Genomic DNA, 19674 nt, shown 5'->3' with positions numbered 1-19674 from the left:
TCGCCCTCCTCTCGGGGTAGCAGAGAGAGGATGCGCCGGTAGCCGTCGCATACACTGCTTGTGCTCGCCCAGGCGCATGTAGAGGCCCGAGCGCTCCCAGAGGTAGCGCACGTTGGTGGGGTCGTACTTTACGGCTGGAAGGAAGTACGTGTTCAGTTTATGGGCCACACTATCACACAAAGTTTTGAAAATGATCAGGAAATCGGTCATTAAGGAGCGTGCTTTGGTGTTAAAACCAGTGCCTTTCTCCTGGGAGTCAGACACCATAGCCACTTAACTATCTCAACCCCCCTCTACGTCATTAACGAATAGATTAACGTTAAATGGAGTGCATTTAAATAGTGCTTTTCTAACCAGTGGCCACTGTTTTACAGACCGACGGCGGAGTCGACCACGCAAGGCGACAGCCAGCTTGCCGGAGCAGTCCTTACCCTTGCTGTAGCAAATGATGGCCTGGCGCACGTTGTCCCGGTCCAGGGACATGTCGGCCAGCTTGACCCACTCCTCGCAGGTCGGACGGGTTCAGGTGGGCGGCGATCAGGCCGAACTGCAGCGCCTTGTCCACGTCGCCGTCGTCCTCGTAGATCATGGCCAGCGTGGAGAAGGGCTCGTACGCCAGCGGAGCTGTAGGAGGAGGAGGAGCAGGCAGAGGAGGAGGAGGGGAGGAGGAGAAGAAGACGAAGAAGAAAAGAAGACAAAATAGGTCATGATTATTACCAAAGAACAACAACCAACTACTACCGACACAAAAACAAAAAGCCAATGCTCCTATGCTTCCAAAACTGAGGCATTGTGAGGAGATGCAAAGCAATATACTACTCCTAATGTCTAAACTAGAGCCGACCGATAAAGGATTTTTAAGGCCGATCCGATATTCCGACATATCGGCCGATATATATTTAAAAAATAAATTCCAGAAACGCGTAACAAAACATAAACAGAATTCCCTAACATTGGTTATTTGTAGCTAATTATGAGTCCTCACCAAAATAATAAGGTAATGCAGTTAAAAAATAAACTTTATTTTATTGTTTTATTTTCACAACAGAAAAGTCCAAATCAAAATTATTAAAGTTCTGATAAATAAAATGTATAAAAATACAAACTTAAGGTATGAAAACTCAAAGTCCTTTGAACTAAAACACAATAACCCCCCAAAAAAAATAACGGCAGATTTTTTTAAACGGCCGACACCGATAGTTTGGAAAATGCCTAATATCGGCCGATTATATCCGCCCGCCGATCGGTCGGGCTCTTGTCTAAACAGATTCAAGGCATACACACACAGGGTCTCCTCTCTCCTCTCTCTCTCTCCTCTCTCTCTCTCCCTCTCTCTCTCTCCTCTCTCTCTCCTCTCTCTCTCTCTCCTCTCTCTCTCTCTCTCTCTCTCTCTCTCTCTCCTCTCTCTCTTCTCTCTCTCTCCTCTCTCTCTCTCTCTCTCTCTCTCTCTCTCTCTCTATGTGTAACGTCGCAGTATGTGTAACGTCGCAGCCCGTCTCGTCGCAAGGAGTTGCGAGTTGCAAGCCGTTGCAAGGTGACTCTTTGGTCTGAACTGGGCTTTATAAACGCTTTGAACATGCAAGACCGGTAACCATAGCAACGCCGGTAAACAAACCTCGCGAAGCCCAATCCAGGTCTTACTGAAGGCATTTAATGGTCAAAATATGATAATAAATATTCTAATATATTCGAATATTAATATTAATAACAAAACAAACTTCTAATATGATTTTTGGCAAAAGTCAAAGCCCTAACCACACACACACACCTTGTCTGATGATCTCCATGCACATGACGATGGCGTCGTCCTTCTCTCCCGCGGGCGTAGCGGATGTTGGCTTCTCCCATCAGGCCCCTGAGGGCTCGGGGCAGCTTACTGCGATGGCGGCGCTCCTACAGAAAACACACACATTATGTATATATATATATATATTAGAGCTGTCAAGCGATTAAAATATTTTATCGTGATTAATCGCATTAATGTCATAGTTAACATCACGATTAATCGCGATTAATCGCAAATTCTTTTTCTATGCTAAATATCCCTTGATTTTTTTGTCCCATAATTCTTCTCATTTTAATACTCTTATCAACATGGTGAAGTGCATCGGGTTGTCTTGTGCAAATGATTTTTTATTGATAACAACATTGGCATATACTGATCAAAACAGGACGATACAAAAAAAGAGGCCTATAGTGCAATTAACGACTGCTTTGAACAAATGTCATTTGAACAGGCTACTGCTTCTTTGTTTTGAGCCAAAGAAAAATCGTTTTTTTTTTTTTTTTGTAAATAAATATATTTGCGTTAATCGCAACGATAATTTTTTTAACGCCGTTAAAATTGGTTTGCGTTAACGCCGTTAATAACGCGTTTAACTGACAGCTCTAATATATATATATGCACACACAGACACATACACATGATGTATATATATTAGGGCTTTGACTTTTGCCCAAAAATCATATTCGAAGTTTGTTTGTTTATTAACATTAATAATCGAATATATTCTAATATTTGTTAATAATATTTTTGACCATTAAATGCCTTCAGTAAGACCTGGATTGGGCTTCGCGAGGTTTGTTTACCGGCGTTGCTATGGTTACCGGTCTTGCGTGGTCCAACGGTTTATTAGGTTTCTAATAAATCGCTGTCTAATCAATACTTCATTCACTGCCTCTTCCGTGGTCATTACAATATGAATAGACTGCGTCGGGTTCTCCGACGTCTCTCCCTCTTGGCCTGCCCATAACAGGTTCGAATATTAATAATAATAATAATAATAATACATTTAATTTAGAGGCGCCTTTCAAGACACCCAAGGTCACCCTTACAGAGCATATAGTCATCATTCAAAACTATGTAAAACAGACTAGGAATAATATTAAGGGCTGCTTAATATTCGTTCGAATTTGATTTATTTTTGATATTCGAATTATATTCGAATAACGAAGTTCGGAGGTCAAAGCCCTAATATATATGCACACACAAACACATATTTATGCACAAAAAAACCCACATACACACAAAATAATATTATCTCTCTATTCACCCTCATCATCTTCCTGTTCTCCCGGTTCAGCTCCATCTCCCAGGGCAAAGATGTCCCCTACTGAAGGGCTCTCTCTCCCATCTCCCCCCATCTCCTCCATCTCCTCCATCTCCTCCATCTCCTCCTCCTCCTCCTCCATCTTCTTTCTTCATCTTCTTCTTCCTCTTTCGTCGTCCTCCTCCTCCTCTCCCCCTGGCGCTCTCCTCCTTCTCCAACACCTTCTTCACGTCAATCGAGAAGTTCAGCGTCATTGGTGTCGTCCACATAGCTCAAGGTATCCTCATCGTCCTCCTCCTCCTCCTCCTCCTCCTCCTCCTCTTCCTGTTCTTCGTCGTCGTCGTCATCTTGTCGAGGGTGTTCTTTTCTTCCAGCATGGAAGCAAAGGCCTGTTGGACCACTGGACTCACACCCTCATCCACTGCAGTTACAGAATAGAAGAGATGCACTATTTTGGAATTTCCCCCGACTTTCAGTGCATTTTGTAGATACAGGTAACTATGGAGCCGGTTAGGGTTAGTCATCTAGTTGAGGGATACCTACAAGTAAACTGCGGGGTATTGGGGTTAAACCGACAACCCTTCAGCTCGAGGTCAAACCCCCTTACTCTTGTGGGCTTTGCAGGAAGTCCATCAAAGGATACGAAAGGACAGAAAAAGAACTGAATGAGATTCAATGGGTACCTGCGGTCCCAAGGCCTTGAGCAGAGGTACTTGGGCTGAACATCCTCTTCCTCGCCGTCTTCCCCGAGACGCTTGACACTTGGTTGCTGGTAGAAAGGGACCACCGCAAGATGTCACTTAAATTTGTCATGTTTACATGTGGCTATAACCCCGTAACGTGTGCGCTACTGCTACCCGGTCCACTCACCGCTGCTTCTCGCTCCTCTCTCCTTCTGTCGAACTCCTCAAAGGTGATCCTACCCTCCAGGTAGTCGATGAGTTCTGCACTGAAGCCCGACATCTCTGTTTGCATGCGATCTTGCAGAGCTGATGTGATGCTGATTCACTCCTTGCAACGACTTAAACCTCGACTTTTCTGCATGTAAAACGCAGCATTGGGCTGTCACACATGTTGCTATTCGTAACGTTGGATCTTAAAAGGTCGAGAGTGGAAAATTCGGCTAGGAAACATGTCATATATGAAATGACAACAGTGTATTGTAAACTAAGCATGGAGTGTGCAGGGCGGTCTGACCCTTATTTACTTCCGGGTTAGCGTCAGACATGTGAACGTTTTGCAGCCACCTGGGGGTTGCATTTGGTACTGCCACCACTAAATGCTGACAGGCCAACATCAGTTTGGTATTGCAGAATACATTTTGTTTACAGGTTTGATTGTTTGAAATAGTGCTTTGTATCTGGACTTTAACAGCTGACATGGTCTATTCTCTTCATCCACTGTAACTTTAGAAATACCCTATATGGATGGACACACTGCATATTTCTCTTTACTTGTAGTAATGACCGAGAACCATACTATGTACTCCTCCCTCTATTTATTTTCATGAAACCGATGTGGTTCCTGGATGTAAATTGTGCTGAATCATTCATGTGTCTTGTATGTAATTCTTCCGAGGGTCAAAAAACGTCATCCCAATACTTGCCTGGAGTCAGTCTGAATCAAGATGTAAGCTATGTTGCTTCCTATTAGGTTCAATTAAAGCATACTTTAAATTACACATATTGTTTCCCATTCGAATACCGCAATCAGCCTTTTTAAAAGGTTGTTAAAGGTCATCCAGAAGGGATTACGTTAAGGTTTCACAGTAAGGCGTCACCGTGACTTCATAAAAACATCAAATTTAAACCACCCATCCTCAATCATATCAGAATAAGCATTTGTACAGGAAACACTCAAATGATTTCTTCGAATTCATGAACAGTAAATAAATAAGGGATACTTGGGTTGTTTGAGAACACCTTATCTGTCCTCATTGATTCCCTGAAGGACTGCGCCCGGTAGCATAATGTGGTTGGTGGCTTGCTGTTATTAATATATATTTTAATTTGATTAGACTATTTATCTTCACACGTACAGTCCAGGCCAGGGAGGGAAGAAGACAGAGGGAGAGGGGAAGGAGGAGAAAACAGACCGAAATGGATAAACAATTGTTTGACGATAAGGGACCAAAGAGGTGGACGGAAATGGAAGAGTGATAAGGAGAGAGAGAGAGAGAGAGAGAGAGAGAGAGAGGAGAGAGAGAGAGAGAGAGAGAGAGAGAGAGAGAGAGAGAGAGAGAGAGAGAGAGAGAGAGAGAGAGAGAGAGAGAGAGAGAGAGAGAGACAGACAGACAGACAGACAGACAGACAGACAGACAGACAGACAGACAGACAGACAGACAGACAGACAGACAGACAGACAAAGAGACGGACAGACGGACAGACAGACTATGTCTGTTTGGGGGGCAGTGGCTTCAGCCCAACACTCATATGATGTTTTTACTCCACCTTGGATCTCTACAGAGCTCCGGTTACTTCCATCCTGTAATGCAGACCTATTGTCATCCTTCTGCTGTTGTTCTACGTACTTTCCTGTTCTGGTTGATCAGGATCAACCCTTCTAAGTCTGAATGCTTCCTGAGCGCTCTGGACAACTTTCCTTCTCCAGCAACTGGATTGGAGAGCCGGTTGAGGTAAGTCTGATTCAGAATCAAAAAATCTCAAAATTGGGTTACAGAATATAAACAGTTTTATGACGTCTAGGGCCAGATGCACAAAGTAGACTATCTCAAGATTAATGTTAAGAAGTTTCCTACGAAGAAATTTTAATACAGTTCCCAAGTTCCTGTTCAGTTCCTTCAAGTGCAATATAATTTCCCAAGAACCTTTCTTTTTTGTCTTTTTTTTTATATCATGCATATTTTAAATCAGTGAGAAATATAACATCTTTCAATGAGTTGAAATAATTAAATCAATGTTATCAATTAATATCAAGGTATAACTTCTTAATGTTTACCTTAAAGTTAAGAATAAAATCACGAAGAAATGCGAGATCTTAATTTTCAAGGATCCATTCAATCGAAAAAATGTACCTAATGATTTGCTAAAACGAAAGATACAAACATTTATAAGATATATTTTGTTTTGTTTTTCTAAGAATAAAACTCACAAATAATCGGATAGGCCTACTATTGTGAATCTGGCCCTTGGTGTCATGTTTATTTATATATTTGAACAATAAATTGATTGATCAACAAGAGCTCTGTAGTCCTAAGGTCAGTATTTACAGTTGTGTGGCCAAAGTGTTGGCAATCAGGGGAAGGTAAATTGCACACAGCAGGGTAGGCTACCACATGCTCACGGTGTTTGTGTCCTTGGCTTGCTGCTGTTTTTGTGCACTTTTTTATTTTTATCAGGAACGATTTTTGTGCTCCACTAGGTGCAGGGCCGGATTAACAATTTTCTGTGCCCTGGGCAACAAGGCCCCCCCCCCCCCCCGCCGCCGCCAAACAATCGTAAAGTCGCTATCATCAGAACTTGGTGGCTTGATGAGTACTTATTGAATGTTTCAATTGTCTTGACAGCAAACAGCTAGGTAGGCCTTAACTTAAAACCATAGAACATTTTAAAAATGCAAAAATGTGAAATTATCACCAGCCATGAAGCAGGCAATTAGTGTGTTTTTAGTAAAAATAAACCATTGGCTACACTTTCATGTAATTTCAAAGTCAAGATCATGTTTATTGTATCACAATTCAACATTTGATGTTGATTACTTCACAACTATATATCCTTATTATTTTATTTAAACAAATGGACCTTACAACACACACACACACACACACACACACCCACTCACTCTCTCCCTCTCACAAACACCTCCCCAAACCCTCTCGTAATCTGTCCTTGTCCCCGTATAATTCTTTATGTTTTGGTATATGTTACATGTCTGTCGCACGTATCTGGGTTTTGTCGTGTTATGTGGTGTCTGTAGATGTATGTTTGCACTTTGAAAAAAAAAAAAAACGTTGTCAAGGGCCCCTTTGATGTCACGGGCCCTGGGCAAGTGCCCAGTTGCCCTAATGGTTAATCCGGCCTTGGCTAGGTGAACACAAAGGCCATGGCAACAGCTTTGTGACAACCGCTAATTCGGTTTTTCTGGCCGCCCCCAATCTGTGTTCCTCAATGCACTTCAATGAGTTAAATAACAATACATTGGCATATCTCTTGGGTAATATGCTGCTCGTACATTGTGCAGCTCACTGAAGCGGGGAAACACACAGGACAAAACGGAGTGTCCCAAAAGTGTGTCCCGGAGTGTTTTCTGCGCTTATATTTTTTGTTGATCCAAATTGTTTATATTATTTGCATAATTAATGTGTAGTCGAATTTGATTTGTTCAAAGCATCGATATCATTATCAAATCCTCTTTGTTCCTTCTCCTAGGTGTTGCTCCCACTGAGTTCAGGACAGCTAATCCCTTGCTAGCATGAACACAACTGGCGGTTGCATGTCATCCATGCCGCTAGGTTACGACTCCATCTTACGAGCTCCTTACATCGCCGCCGAGCTGCTAATAGCACTGGCCGCAGTCATCGGGAACCTCCTGGTGTGTCTGGCAGTGAGGTGGAATCGGAAACTCCAGACCGTCACCAACTACTTCCTGGTAAGGAGCGTCGTCATCGTCATATTTGAAAAGTCGGTGGCAAGATCTCCAACTAAATTTGCCTCAACCTTAAAATCCCAACCCCAGTCTCTTTGTAAAATAAATAAAATCAAAACAAAGGCGGCAAGCCTTAGATAAAGCGGCTAGCCTTATCTTTTAAAAGAATAATGGATTTGACGTGTCCTTTCGTTCTTTCTCTCTGGTGTCCAGGTGTCGCTGTCGGTAGCAGACATCTTGGTGGGGCTGTTAGCGATCCCCTGTGCCGTGCTGACGGACCTGGGTCGACCCCACAACGACCTGCCCCTCTGCCTGGTCCTGCTCAGCATACTCATGGTGCTCACCCAGGTGGGGAGGATATACACAACCTGAAACAACTGTTCAGTTATTCACCTTTCAGTCATTTAGGTCCGAGGAGACGTTTTCATTCAATGCCACTTACAGTGCGATCCAATATGTCATTAAAGAGCAGGTGCTGCAGTGGTTCCCAACCTTTGATCACTTGAAGATTGAAGTTCAAAACAAACCTCTCGACAACGACCCCCGACTCTCTATCTCTCTCTCTCTCTCTCTCTCTCTCCAGAGCTCCATCCTCAGCATGCTGGCGGTGGCAGTGGAGCGCTACGTTGCTATCCTGCGTCCCTTCCACTACCAGCGGGTCATGAGCCCCAGGAACGCCCGGTTGGCTCTGCTCCTCACCTGGAGTCTGGCGCTAGTCTCGGGCTCCGTGCCCATCATGGACTGGCAAAGCCAGAGCCACGACGCTGGGTAAGACACCGGAGAGTCGTCGTCCAAGTGGGTCGGCGTTGGTGGTGGTGGTGGTGGTGGTGGTTTCTCGTGATGTATTGCTTGTCGCAAGATCCCGGATCGAGCAGCTGTAACTCTTAACCGCAGCACCTCTGAACTCAATCTAATCTCAATTCTAGGAACCATCTCAAATGATAATCATCACTGTAGCAACCAATAATGTAAAAATGGCCAATAACGTAATAACTGCCAATAACGTTATAATTTAAATGTAATAAAGCCAATAACGTAATAAATTGCCAATAATGTAATAAAGTTGTTGAACCAATAGCTCAATAACTTTTTGCTAATAATGTAATAACGTAGGCTATTACGTTATTGGGTGGTTATTACGTTATTGGCCTTGGATTAAAGAAATCCTTTGAAAATGTAATAACTGAGCCAATAATGTAAGAACTGAGGTATCAATACATTTTCAATTTCTGGAGAGAAACTGACACACTTACCCTTAATATTGCATCTTGCACCACATGTTAAATAACTGCTCAATTTGGATTTATATGTAACTCTTAGGCTACTCTGTGTATCCAACTCTGTGACTACACAGACACTTCGACTGTGTAGTGGTCGTGAGCCTTTCGAAGTTCTTTGTTGCAGTTTTCAGTATGGTATAATAATAATAATAATACATTTTATTTGTAACGCACTTTACATCAACTTAATGACCTCAAAGTGCTACAATGCACATAAAATGAAATACAACATAAAAGACTAAGAAAAAATAACAGAGAAAAAAATAATAATTTAAAATAGCAGTTTAAGGCTTTTCTAAAAAAGATGGGTTTTTATGCCTTTTTTAAAAGAATCCACAGTCTGTGGGGCTCTTAGATGGTCAGGGAGAGCATTCCACAGACTTGGTGCAGCTGAGCCGAAGGTGTGATCGCCCATAATTCGGAGCCTTGTCCTCGGAAGCTGAAGGAGGTTGGCCTGTCCAGAGCGGAGATGGCGTGAGGAGGAATGGGGAGTGATGAGTTATTTTAGGTATAGGGGGGCAGTGCCATGGAGGCACTGGTGGGACAGAAGGGAGATCTTGAATTCGAATTCAGGAAGCCAGTGGAGGGATTTGAGGATGGGTGTGATGTGGTGGTACTCCCGCACCCCCATCAGGATCCTGGCAGCACAATTCTAGATGTACTGCAGCCGCTGGATGTTCTTGCTGGGGGTCCTGACGAGGAGTGCATTACAGTAGTCCAGCCTGGAGGAGACAAAGGCGTGGACAAGTTTTTTCGGAATCGGGGAGAGTGATATGGGGCAGAGTTTTGCAATGTTCCTGAGGTGTAAGAAGGAGGTTTTGCAAAGATGTTGAATGTGGGCCTCAAAGGTCAGGTGAGGGTCCATTTTGACACCGATGTTAGTGACTAAGGATGAGAGGCGGATGTCGTTGCCGGAGAAGCTGATGTTGGTGATAGTGGATGACGGGGTGTCGAGTTCCAACAAGAATGGCTTCTGTTTTTGAGCCATTGAGCTGCAGAAAGTTAGCCGCCATCCACACCTTTATCTCCTCCAGGCAGGTGGAAAGTGTGGATAGGGCTGCAGAGGTGGTTGGGTTTGTTTTGATGTAGAGTTGGGTGTCATCAGCGTAGCAGTGGAAAGATATTCCATGCCGGCTGATGACACGACTAAGGGGGAGCATGTATAGCGTGAAGAGGGTGGGGCCAAGGACTGATCCTTGAGGGACACCACAAGTGACAGAGTGCGTGTACGATTTAGCATCACCCAGTGATACATACTCTGTTCTGTCCGAGAGATTTGATGTGAACCATGCCAGGGTGGTGTCAGAGAGATCGATGGAGTAGTGAAGGCGGTGTAGAAGGATGTGGTGGTCGACGGTGTCAAATGCTGCGGTGAGGTGGAGAAGGATGAGAAGTGATGGAGAGCCAGCATCAGCAGTCATCAGCAGGTCATTGGTGACCCTCACCAGGGCAGTTTCCGTACTGTGGCCAAAGCGGAAACCAGACTGGAACTTCTCATAAAGACTGTTTGTTATGAGGGGGTTGTGGAGTTGGGCAGAAACTACATTTTCCAACACCTTTGATAGGAAAGGGAGGTTGGAGATGGGGCGGTAGTTGGCAGGTGCTTCGGGGTCAAGGCTGGGCTTTTTGAGTAATGGCTTGATGACAGCAGTTTTCAGAGACGTGGGGACATGGCTGGACCGGAGAGACTGATTGATGATTTTGGTGATCATGTGACTAATTGCAGAGGAGTGACATTTTATCAGGGTTGAGGGAAATGGGTCCAGGTCACAGGTGGTGGGCTTCATCAATCGCATAGTATAAACTTTTAATCTTTGCCCAGCCCTAATTATTATACAGTATTATCGGCTCAGTTGTTACATTTTCAGCCAAGTCTGCAACCGATCTGATGTCGCTCTGCAGATCAGGCTGGCCCCAAAGCGGGAGTAGAGTAAAAGTAAAACTTAGATTATGATACTGCGTAAAGTGCTCTCCGTAGCCACTCAGAACGATGGGGACCGCGGGACTGTCATTGGTCAGCTAACGTCTCATTCCCGCAGCCCCTAGCGCTCCTGCAGTGAATTGCAATACCATACTGAAAACTGCAACGCAGAACTTCGAAAGGCTCACGACGCCGTCAAAGCGTCTGCGTGGTCACGGAGTTGGATACACAGAATACTATAACGGAATCCTAAGAGTTACATATACATCAAAATTGACCAGATATTTAAGCATGTGTTGCAATATGCAATATTAAGTGTGACAGTTTCTCTCCAGAAATTGAAAATAAAATAAAGTGATACCTCAGTTATTACATTATTGGCTCAGTTATTGAATTTTCAAAGGATTTCATAAATACAAGGCCAATAACGTAATAGCCAGTAATACGTTATTACATTATTGGCAAAAAGTTATTACGTTATTGGCTCAACAACTTTATTACATTATTGGCAATTTATTACGTTATTGGGTTTATTACATTTAAATTATTACGTTATTGGCAGTTATTACGTTATTGGCCGTTATTACATTGTTGTTTTGTAGGACATGAAACGAGCAAACCTTGAACCTATTTTTTTACCATATAGTGAGCCATACTTAATCTCCTGCCTAACCTTAGACTGGCTGTAACCCAGCACCTAAAATGAAATATGATAACTAGAAAATGCATTTTCTGCAGAAAATGCAGTGAGTGCTGTAGTACAAAGTGAGGTTGAACATGTTTTAATAAAGCCACATAGTTTAAGTCTTAATGGGGACATATTATGCCACCAGGTGTGAGTGTGATTAGCCTTACAAGCCATTTAAAAAATCTGCCCCATATGACATCACTAGTGGGCGTGTCCACTTAGATCTGTCTACCAGCCTACCCAGTGGACTGAAGTAAACGTTGCTCATCTATCCAGCACAAAACTAGGTGGACCCGCCCACTAGTGATGTCATATGGGGCAGATTTTCGAAACGGCTTGTCAGGCTAATCACACTCACACCTGGTGGTATAATATGTCCCCTTTAGAGAAATGTGGAATGTCTTATATCAAGTGAAAAGATTTGAGTGCTGCTTACAGCACCTACCTAACTATAATATCTACCGTAAACATCGGTTATTGGTCATGCATGACATGGATTTCCATCCTGTGTCTGTAGAGGAGTCACTAGGAGCGAGAGAATGCTTGGAAGGATGTGTGTTTGGATTGCTGGATGAGGATTATGTTAAATAAATAAGGGTAAGATAGGCTTAAATCGACCTGGAGGGATGGATGGAAGAGCATATGAATGGATGGACGATGGATGATGGATAGAGGACGGATAGATGGCAAGAAGGCAGACGGATTCACCTTTTGATGATCGGCAAACAAAGTGGGGGCGTAAGCTGTAGGTCGGGTGAGTCAGTCACACATCAGTAACCGACGGTGCCGTTTTGTGTTTCCACCGTCCAACCACTGCAGCTACTGCCTCTTCACCTGCGTGGTGGACATGTCCTACATGGTCTACTTCAACTTCTTCGGCCTCCTCCTCCTCCCGCTGCTCGTCATGTTCGTCATCTACGCCCACATCTTCTACACCGTACGGCACCAGCTGCGACGCATCGCCGTGGCCAGGGGGTCGCCCTCCTCCGTGGCCGGCCCCACGCCCTCGGCGGGGGTCTCCGTCGCCGGGGACGGGGGCACGCGAGGCCCCGAGACGCGGGGCGACGGGGCCGAGCAGGGGGCCCCCCCGCTGGGTGCTGCGGACTGCGGGGCGGGTGGGGCCGCTGTCGGGGGGAGTGGACAAAGAATCGGCCCGAGAAGCGTTGGAGGCGAGGTGGTGGGCTTCTCTTCCGGGGGGGCCACTCGGTTCAGGTTTGGAGAGGGTAAGAGGGTCAGGGTTGGGGCCGCCGTGGACGGACCAGATGCAGTGGTTGAGGAGGAGGAGGAGGAGGATGGACACGCCAGGTTAAAGGCTGTCATGGGGGGAGCTGAAGCTGGGGCGAAGAGAGCTCGGAGCAGGCCTGTGGACCGGGCCTCCAGAGGGGCCGTTGGTAAGACGACACCCAGGTTAGAGGCTCTGCGCGTGGCAGGGGGCTCGCGAGAACCAGAGCCGGGTGAACCAGCAGGCGCAGCGGCCTCCAAACAAACGGCAAGCGGGGCTCGAACCCAGTCCTTTGGACCGCTCATCCAAACAAAGACTACTACCGTGTTCCGGAAGATGTCGAGGCAGTCTACTAGGACTTCCTGCTCCGGTTCGGACGACCGCTCCTCGGGGTCGACAGGAGAGTCCAACAAACCCAGCACTGCGCGAGCCCGACTGGAAATCCAGAAGGCCACCTCCCTCTTCCTGGTGCTCTTCCTGTTCATGGTGTGCTTGATGCCCATCCACCTCATCAACTGCATCCTGCTGCTCCGGCCGCAGTGCCCCGTCCCCATGAGCATCACACTGGCGGCCATTTTGTTGTCTCACGCCAACTCGGCGCTGAACCCCCTGCTGTACGCCTACAGGATGAGGTCCTTCAGGCACACACTCAGAGGAATGTGCTCGCGGAGAAGTACACCAAAGCACCACTAGAGGGCAGTGAAGGGTTTCGTACATACAGAAAATCGAGGTTTCTGTGATATGATCTTATGACACCTTTTCCCTCAATTATAGCTGAAAGGTGGCTCTAAAATCTTACCTACAGCACCTTTTGAGGGTTTTTTAACTCTGTGTAACTTAAGTAAGTGATGTGTGTAAAAACCAGGACAATTACAATTTGAAATTACCAAGCCTACAGCAAGTTTTTGCTACACAAATCTCAGAATTCAGATTTTTAACTTTTAACATGTGTCCCAAATCCTCTTTCGTAGCTTTTCATACTGTATAGTGAAACTTTTTTTGGTCAAGTGTCTTGTTTATTAGAGACACTGTTTAGCTAAGAGACTGACAAAAACTGCAGAGCATCATTGACGATAAACATGGGCCAAAATGATCTTCCATTAATAACGGTTAACAACAACATCACAACAAACACTTAAACACTTCAACATAACTGCGTGCTTTATTGATATACAGTAAAGCATTTTATAATACAGTAGTAAGGCATATATTTGGTGGAATCTGATATGTTGTGGAGTATCGATGAGTAATTGAAGGGCGGAAGAAAATGACAACAAAAAAAACATGGCGGGGTTGGGGGGAGAGAAATTAAATAAGGTTACAATTAAACATTATAACTCAATCGGAGACCCAGTGTGTGATTCAAAGCACCTGATCATGCTCAGAGTGTGACGTATCGACGGTGCCGATTGCATCTGCACGATTTTTTCCAGAACTGTCCCGCGTTGAAGAAAACAAAGACTGCATTAGGTCACACATGCTGAAAGAAACACCTCACACAGCACAAAACTCAATATTTCAGATTATCGTATTCAACCAAAGAAAAAAAAACACGTACGAGTGAGCGCGTCCAAGTTTTCTTGTTTAAACCACAGATAACACGACTATGTACCGTGTGTGACAGTAGCCGATACTAGCATGTTCCGCGAATGGCGGTTGGCCAACGGTCACTCATTCGACAGAAAGAGAAAATCATTTAAATGCTTTCTAGTTGTGAAGACTGTTTGACGAAAAAAAACAGCCCACAGGGAAGAGAAGGGCGTCCATCTTGACATTCAGATTCAATGCATGGACACATACAGGCTTCTTAATGTCAATCGGACAAAGCCAACGCTAATTAATGTTGTTTGTTAATTGAAAGAATTTGAAAGAAACAGTTACAACTATGGAGGTATGATGAGTAAATGCCTTCAACCATAGAGATTATAAAATTTGAGAACTCATTCGAGGTAGAGCTTGCTTTATCGGCTCTCCTAGAACTTCGATCGCTTCTTGGGGGAAACAATGCTAGTTTTGTTTCAAACATTTAAGAAATTTCGTTTTTTGAGGAAAAAGGACCTAGGTAGTAGCCAGCCAGTAATACTGTCATGCGTCCATTAAAATGAAACAAAAAGAAAACAAATATACTACATTCTCCTCTTCCAGTATTTTCTAACAAAAACCAGTTATGCTATGCTCTATTACATATAGTGTGTGCTCCTAATGCCTCAGCAAAAACACTCCAACCTGAACAATGAGGCAAATTCCAAACAAAAAGAAAAAAATAATTACATGAACCCCTATTTTAGAAACGCGAGATCTTCATTGCAGTGATGTAAAGCTTGCATTGCATTCCAGTAAATTCCAGTGCTAATAACATCGATAGATGGAGTGCACTAACACAAAAAAGGCCCAATGCAGAACCATAGAAGCAATGGACGTGAATTAAAAACGCAAGTGCAGCAGTTATTTTTCTAGATAAATCCATATCTTAAAATCAGAGATTCTGACTACATTGTATTGTCATCGGAGCTATGCTCCATCAAGATGCCGCTGTTTCATGTTTATACCAAGTTCATTTCATGAATATTCCTTCCTATTAGCAGAAGGCTAAAGCAAGTAGATAGCCACATTATCAGAGCCATTAAGCTACCGCAAACTATAGTAATTAAATTATGCTAGAGATTTGATTTAAAATCCAGGTGAATATTAATCAACTCGATTATTCACAATAGCTTATTTTACGAAAAGTCAGAATGGGAACGCTAAAACTGATTGTGTGTTAAGTTCAGTTAAGTCAGATGACATACTTCAACGTTCAGTTTAAATACCAAAATGTCATTATACTCAATTTAAATAAAAAAGGATAAAATATTTCCCTAAATGTGTTTCGTATTGCTTAGCAACCTCCTGGCCTTACGGCAGTTCTGAAATGGGCCTTTTTTAAGAATTCTATGGATATAGCACTTGGTCTTGCAATTAAATATAAGGTAGCCATGACTACATAATCCCTTGGGACGATGCATTATTGGATGGATAGCTGGATGGTTGAATAGATGGATGAAGATTAAAAAGATGGAGGGATGGGTTGGTGGAACGAAGATGGTTTTATGCAATGTGGAGGCCGGCAACCCTCCACACACACACAAACACACAGAAACACACACGCACACACACACACACACACACACACACACATACACACGCACACAGGACAAAATCCTTAAACATCTTGTCGTTAACACACACTTAATTCCAGAGTGCCCGTTTTGCCTCGACAGTAGTATATATTCTGTTGTAGAAAGAGATGTTCCTCTTAGAAAGCACCCATATGATTACAATCATTCTTTTTCATTACAAATGTCTGAAATGCGTCCTTTTTTTCAGTTACAAAGAGATGGCAAATATACGATCACGTCGAATACATGTATTTGTATTTAGTCTTTCTTTGATTTTTCCCTCAGTTTTTTTTATACAATTGCATAGAAGTTTAAAAACCAGCCTCTGTTAATAATAAAACCATTTTAGGACTTTTTTTTTTAAGAAACTACTGAAATCTACAAGGTATAATTTTTGTCATTTTCTAATTGTTTTTTTTATGTCATTGCGTGTAACTGCAGTCCTTCACAAAAATAGACGTTATATATATTCTCTTTGTAAACTGTGTGTTCAATCCAGTTGTTTGACTAGAAAAGCATGCGTTTGATTGGTGAGGGAGGGGGAGGGCCAATGGAAGGCGGGGAGAAGGTTGTGGGCGGGACTTTTGGAGGGGGAGGGGCTTGGGTTGGTTGAGCCTAGTGCTAATCCCCGTTCTGCTCGTCTGTCATCACGGTAACCAATGACTCCATGGCTCGACCTAAGTCATCGGCCATGTGGAACAAACTGCCCACACTGGGACCTAGAGGGAGAGAGAGACGGACATAGTGAGACTTATTTTCATATTTTTTTGTATTTTATATGTAGCCAACTTTAAAGCTGCCAACAACCATTTTTGGTTGCCCCACTTTATTTTGGTTGAATGTTTTTTTTTTGTTTTTTTCGATTGAGTATCATGGTTCTCATGTTTTTGTTTTACTACTGGCTATTGCTATAGCATTAAAGGCACGAGAACAATGAGACTAAATCAAAACACATTTTAAATCAAAAACTTGTTTGAGCAGATTTTGCAGACCTCAGCTTTAGGTCTCTTTTTTATATATTTCAGTGTTGACATACCTTAATTATTCCAATCTGCTCTTACAAGTTCACCTCTTCTAAATGGGCCTCATGGTAAATTATTATGAATACAATCAGATAATATTAATTACATTATTTATACTTTGTGATATACTCTGCTTGCTTTTGCAATGTCAACATTTGTTTTGCATGTCAATAAAGCTCTGGTAAATTCGATTGGAGAGAGAGTGAGAGAGAGAGCGAGAGAGAAAGTGATAGAGCGACAGCGAGAGAGGCCTTGGATTAAAAACATTGAATGACGCATGTACTCATTTAAGGTTGACAATAGAATAGCTTGAATGCTTTGTACACAATGGTCTGCAGAAGGTTATTAAAAGAGACAGACCGGTATTTTCCTCGGTTAACAAATGCACATTATTTTACTTTGCTGAAGAAAAAAAACAAAAACCTCTATTTATAAAATGGCTATTATTTTGATACTCGAGAGTCAAAGTCAAACGAGAGTGACATGAGAGAGAAAGAGAGTGGTACACAAACATAAGAGAGACACGAAAATACATGAGAGAGAGTCATAAATACATAAGAGAGAGATATGAGGGAGAGTCAGAGACATAAAGACATGAGAGAGCTAGAGAGACAATGACAGAGACATAAATACAGAGAGCTATAAAGAAAGACACATAGATAAAGGGAGAAAGACTTAAAGACAGTGAAATAAAGTTAAATAGACATCAAGACAAAGGGAAATATAAAGACAGAGCGAGACAAAGACATTGAGGGAGACAAAGACAAAGAGAGACAAAGACAGAGAGACAAAGGCATTGAGAGAGACAAAGACATTGAGAGAGACAAAGACAGAGAGACAAAGACATTGAGAGAGACAAAGACAGAGAGACAAAGACATTGAGAGAGACAAAGACAGAGAGACAAAGACATTGAGAGAGACAAAGACAGAGAGAGAGTTAAAGAGAGAGAGACAAAGACAGAGACAGAGAGGGAGATAAAGAGAGAGACACAAAGACAGAGAGAGAGAGAGAGGTAAATAGAGAGAGACAAAGACAGAGAGAGGTAAGAGAGACAAAGACCGAGAGAGAGACAAAGAGAGAGGAGCGACTGACCTCTTACAGGTGTCCCCGTCTCCCTGCTGGACCGCGGGGAGTAAGGAAAAGGAAGGAAGGAAGATGGAAAGAGAGACGGGGAAGAGAGGAAAAAACACATCAGCTTTGCCTATAACCTTTGACCTGTTGAAAACAGTCGGTGTCTGAACGTAGAGAAACTTACAAAAAACGTTTCCTAAACATATTTGCTAACTAACCTTTTTTAACTACGAAGACGGCACATTTTACAGCTGAATAAAACATTAGAAATGCTTCAACGCCGAACATAGCGTTGATATAAATCAGTACCAGTCTACAATGAGGTGTAGTTGTGACCTTTTTGGCCTTCCACACGTGCGTGAGTGAGTGCTTTGTGTTTGTGTGCGCTCACCCTGGCTGTGGGGGAAGGAGTTGTTGAGCTGCTCCATCACCTCTTCCAGCCCAGATGCATCTTGGGAGGGGCTGGACAGCTCATCATCTCCTGGAGCGGGGGGAGGAAGCCATTAAAGCCATTAAACACACCAAACGGTCTTCGAAAAAATTGGTAAACAAAGTGATTTCCCCAGCAGACCGGTATTGTCCTTTAAAGCCAGGGAAGGAAATTTGGAGAAGCCAGTCAGAGTAATGTCGATTTTGAAAGTATCCAACCAATTTCTTTTTATATAACCACATCCCTTGCCTCAGGCCTCCCACCCAAGACATGTGGCTTCCTCGCTAGCTTTAGCAATAGCGCTGCCTAGCCTTGTAGAAGACTACAGTCGTAAGGGGCACGGGCAGAGTGCTAGCAGGTAGCCGGTACGAGGTAGACTGACAGGGCTAGCCGGCCAATCATTTCATTCTGGTCGAACGAAACGATTGGACAGGCTTATTAAAGGCCTGCAACAGCACCAGATAGCAGATACTATTATCATTTTTTTTATTTAATGAGTTCTGTCGGGATGACGAAAGATTTTCGACATAAATGACGAAAACAAGCTTCTACAACAAAGGCCGTAACCCAGCTTTAAACCTACAGTTGTGGTCGACGTGGATGTTATTCTGTGTATTCTACCGAGGAACAACATCCCAGCTGCCCGATTAGGACGATAACATTGGAAAAATAAAATGGATGTCTACGAATGGATGACGGTGATGGTTGTGGAGGCGTGGAGGGCTGATTGGCTGGGGGGTCTCACCCATTGTGTCGGTGGTCTGGCTGGCGGCCATGCGGAGCAGGGGGAGCGAGGAGTCTGAGCGCTGGGAGGAGGTGGAGGGGGAGGACAGGGCTGTGCCGTTCACCTTGGAGTCCGTCTGACACACACACACACACACACACACACACACACACACGCACACACACACACACACACACACACACACACACACACACACACACACACACACACACACACACACACACACACACACACACACACACACACACACGTTACAATCAGATCGTAGCTACTCCATTATCAAATAGTAAAATGATAGGAGAGGCATTGTGTGCAAGTGACTGTGTGTGTGTGACTGTGTGAGTGAGTGAGTGAGTTATTGTTTAGGTTTAATATGTATAACAAGTTTAACAAGTTCCAGCCTGTGGATATGATATAAATGTCTAACCTGCTCTAGTAGCTGGCGTTGATGGTATATATATATATATATATATATATATAT

At 43.5% G+C, this 19674-nt stretch overlaps 3 protein-coding genes across 9 annotated transcripts in view; 1 reads left to right on the top strand and 2 right to left on the bottom strand.

Annotated features, from left to right (window-relative positions):
- Positions 1-6428, bottom strand: part of gtf3c3 (general transcription factor IIIC, polypeptide 3) — a 7798-nt gene extending 1370 nt beyond the window's left edge. The window contains 10 exon segments of the mRNA XM_060049354.1: positions 5-47; positions 49-134; positions 432-510; positions 512-624; positions 1769-1817; positions 1819-1893; positions 3054-3110; positions 3318-3450; positions 3734-3819; positions 3921-6428. Of these exon segments, the coding sequence (XP_059905337.1) occupies positions 5-47; positions 49-134; positions 432-510; positions 512-624; positions 1769-1817; positions 1819-1893; positions 3054-3110; positions 3318-3450; positions 3734-3819; positions 3921-4025 (826 nt within the window). The 5' untranslated portion in view covers positions 4026-6428.
- A 914-nt stretch (positions 6429-7342) lies between these two features.
- Positions 7343-14969, top strand: LOC132455490 (adenosine receptor A3-like). Its single transcript, XM_060049353.1, has 4 exons — positions 7343-7658; positions 7869-8003; positions 8239-8423; positions 12364-14969. The coding sequence occupies exons 1-4, from the start codon at positions 7482-7484 to the stop codon at positions 13457-13459; spliced, it is 1593 nt and encodes a 530-aa protein (XP_059905336.1). The 5' UTR covers positions 7343-7481; the 3' UTR covers positions 13460-14969.
- The window catches only part of dmd (dystrophin), a 72984-nt gene continuing 67211 nt past the window's right edge, over positions 13902-19674 (bottom strand). For 6 of the 7 annotated variants that reach the window (XM_060048906.1, XM_060048905.1, XM_060048908.1 and 3 more), the window contains 3 exons: positions 19194-19308; positions 18410-18499; positions 13902-16643 (listed from right to left, as the gene is read on the bottom strand). In XM_060048906.1, the coding sequence (XP_059904889.1) occupies positions 16546-16643; positions 18410-18499; positions 19194-19308 (303 nt within the window). In that variant the 3' untranslated portion in view covers positions 13902-16545. Of the gene's footprint in view, positions 16644-18039; positions 18066-18409; positions 18500-19193; positions 19309-19674 lie in introns of all 7 variants that reach the window. The other variant, XM_060048909.1, reaches the window with a different exon arrangement.

The sequence above is a fragment of the Gadus macrocephalus genome, chromosome 4 (genome assembly GCF_031168955.1).
Source record: "Gadus macrocephalus chromosome 4, ASM3116895v1".
NCBI classification, from domain to species: domain Eukaryota; kingdom Metazoa; phylum Chordata; class Actinopteri; order Gadiformes; family Gadidae; genus Gadus; species Gadus macrocephalus.
This window is presented reverse-complemented; position numbering and strand designations above follow the sequence as displayed.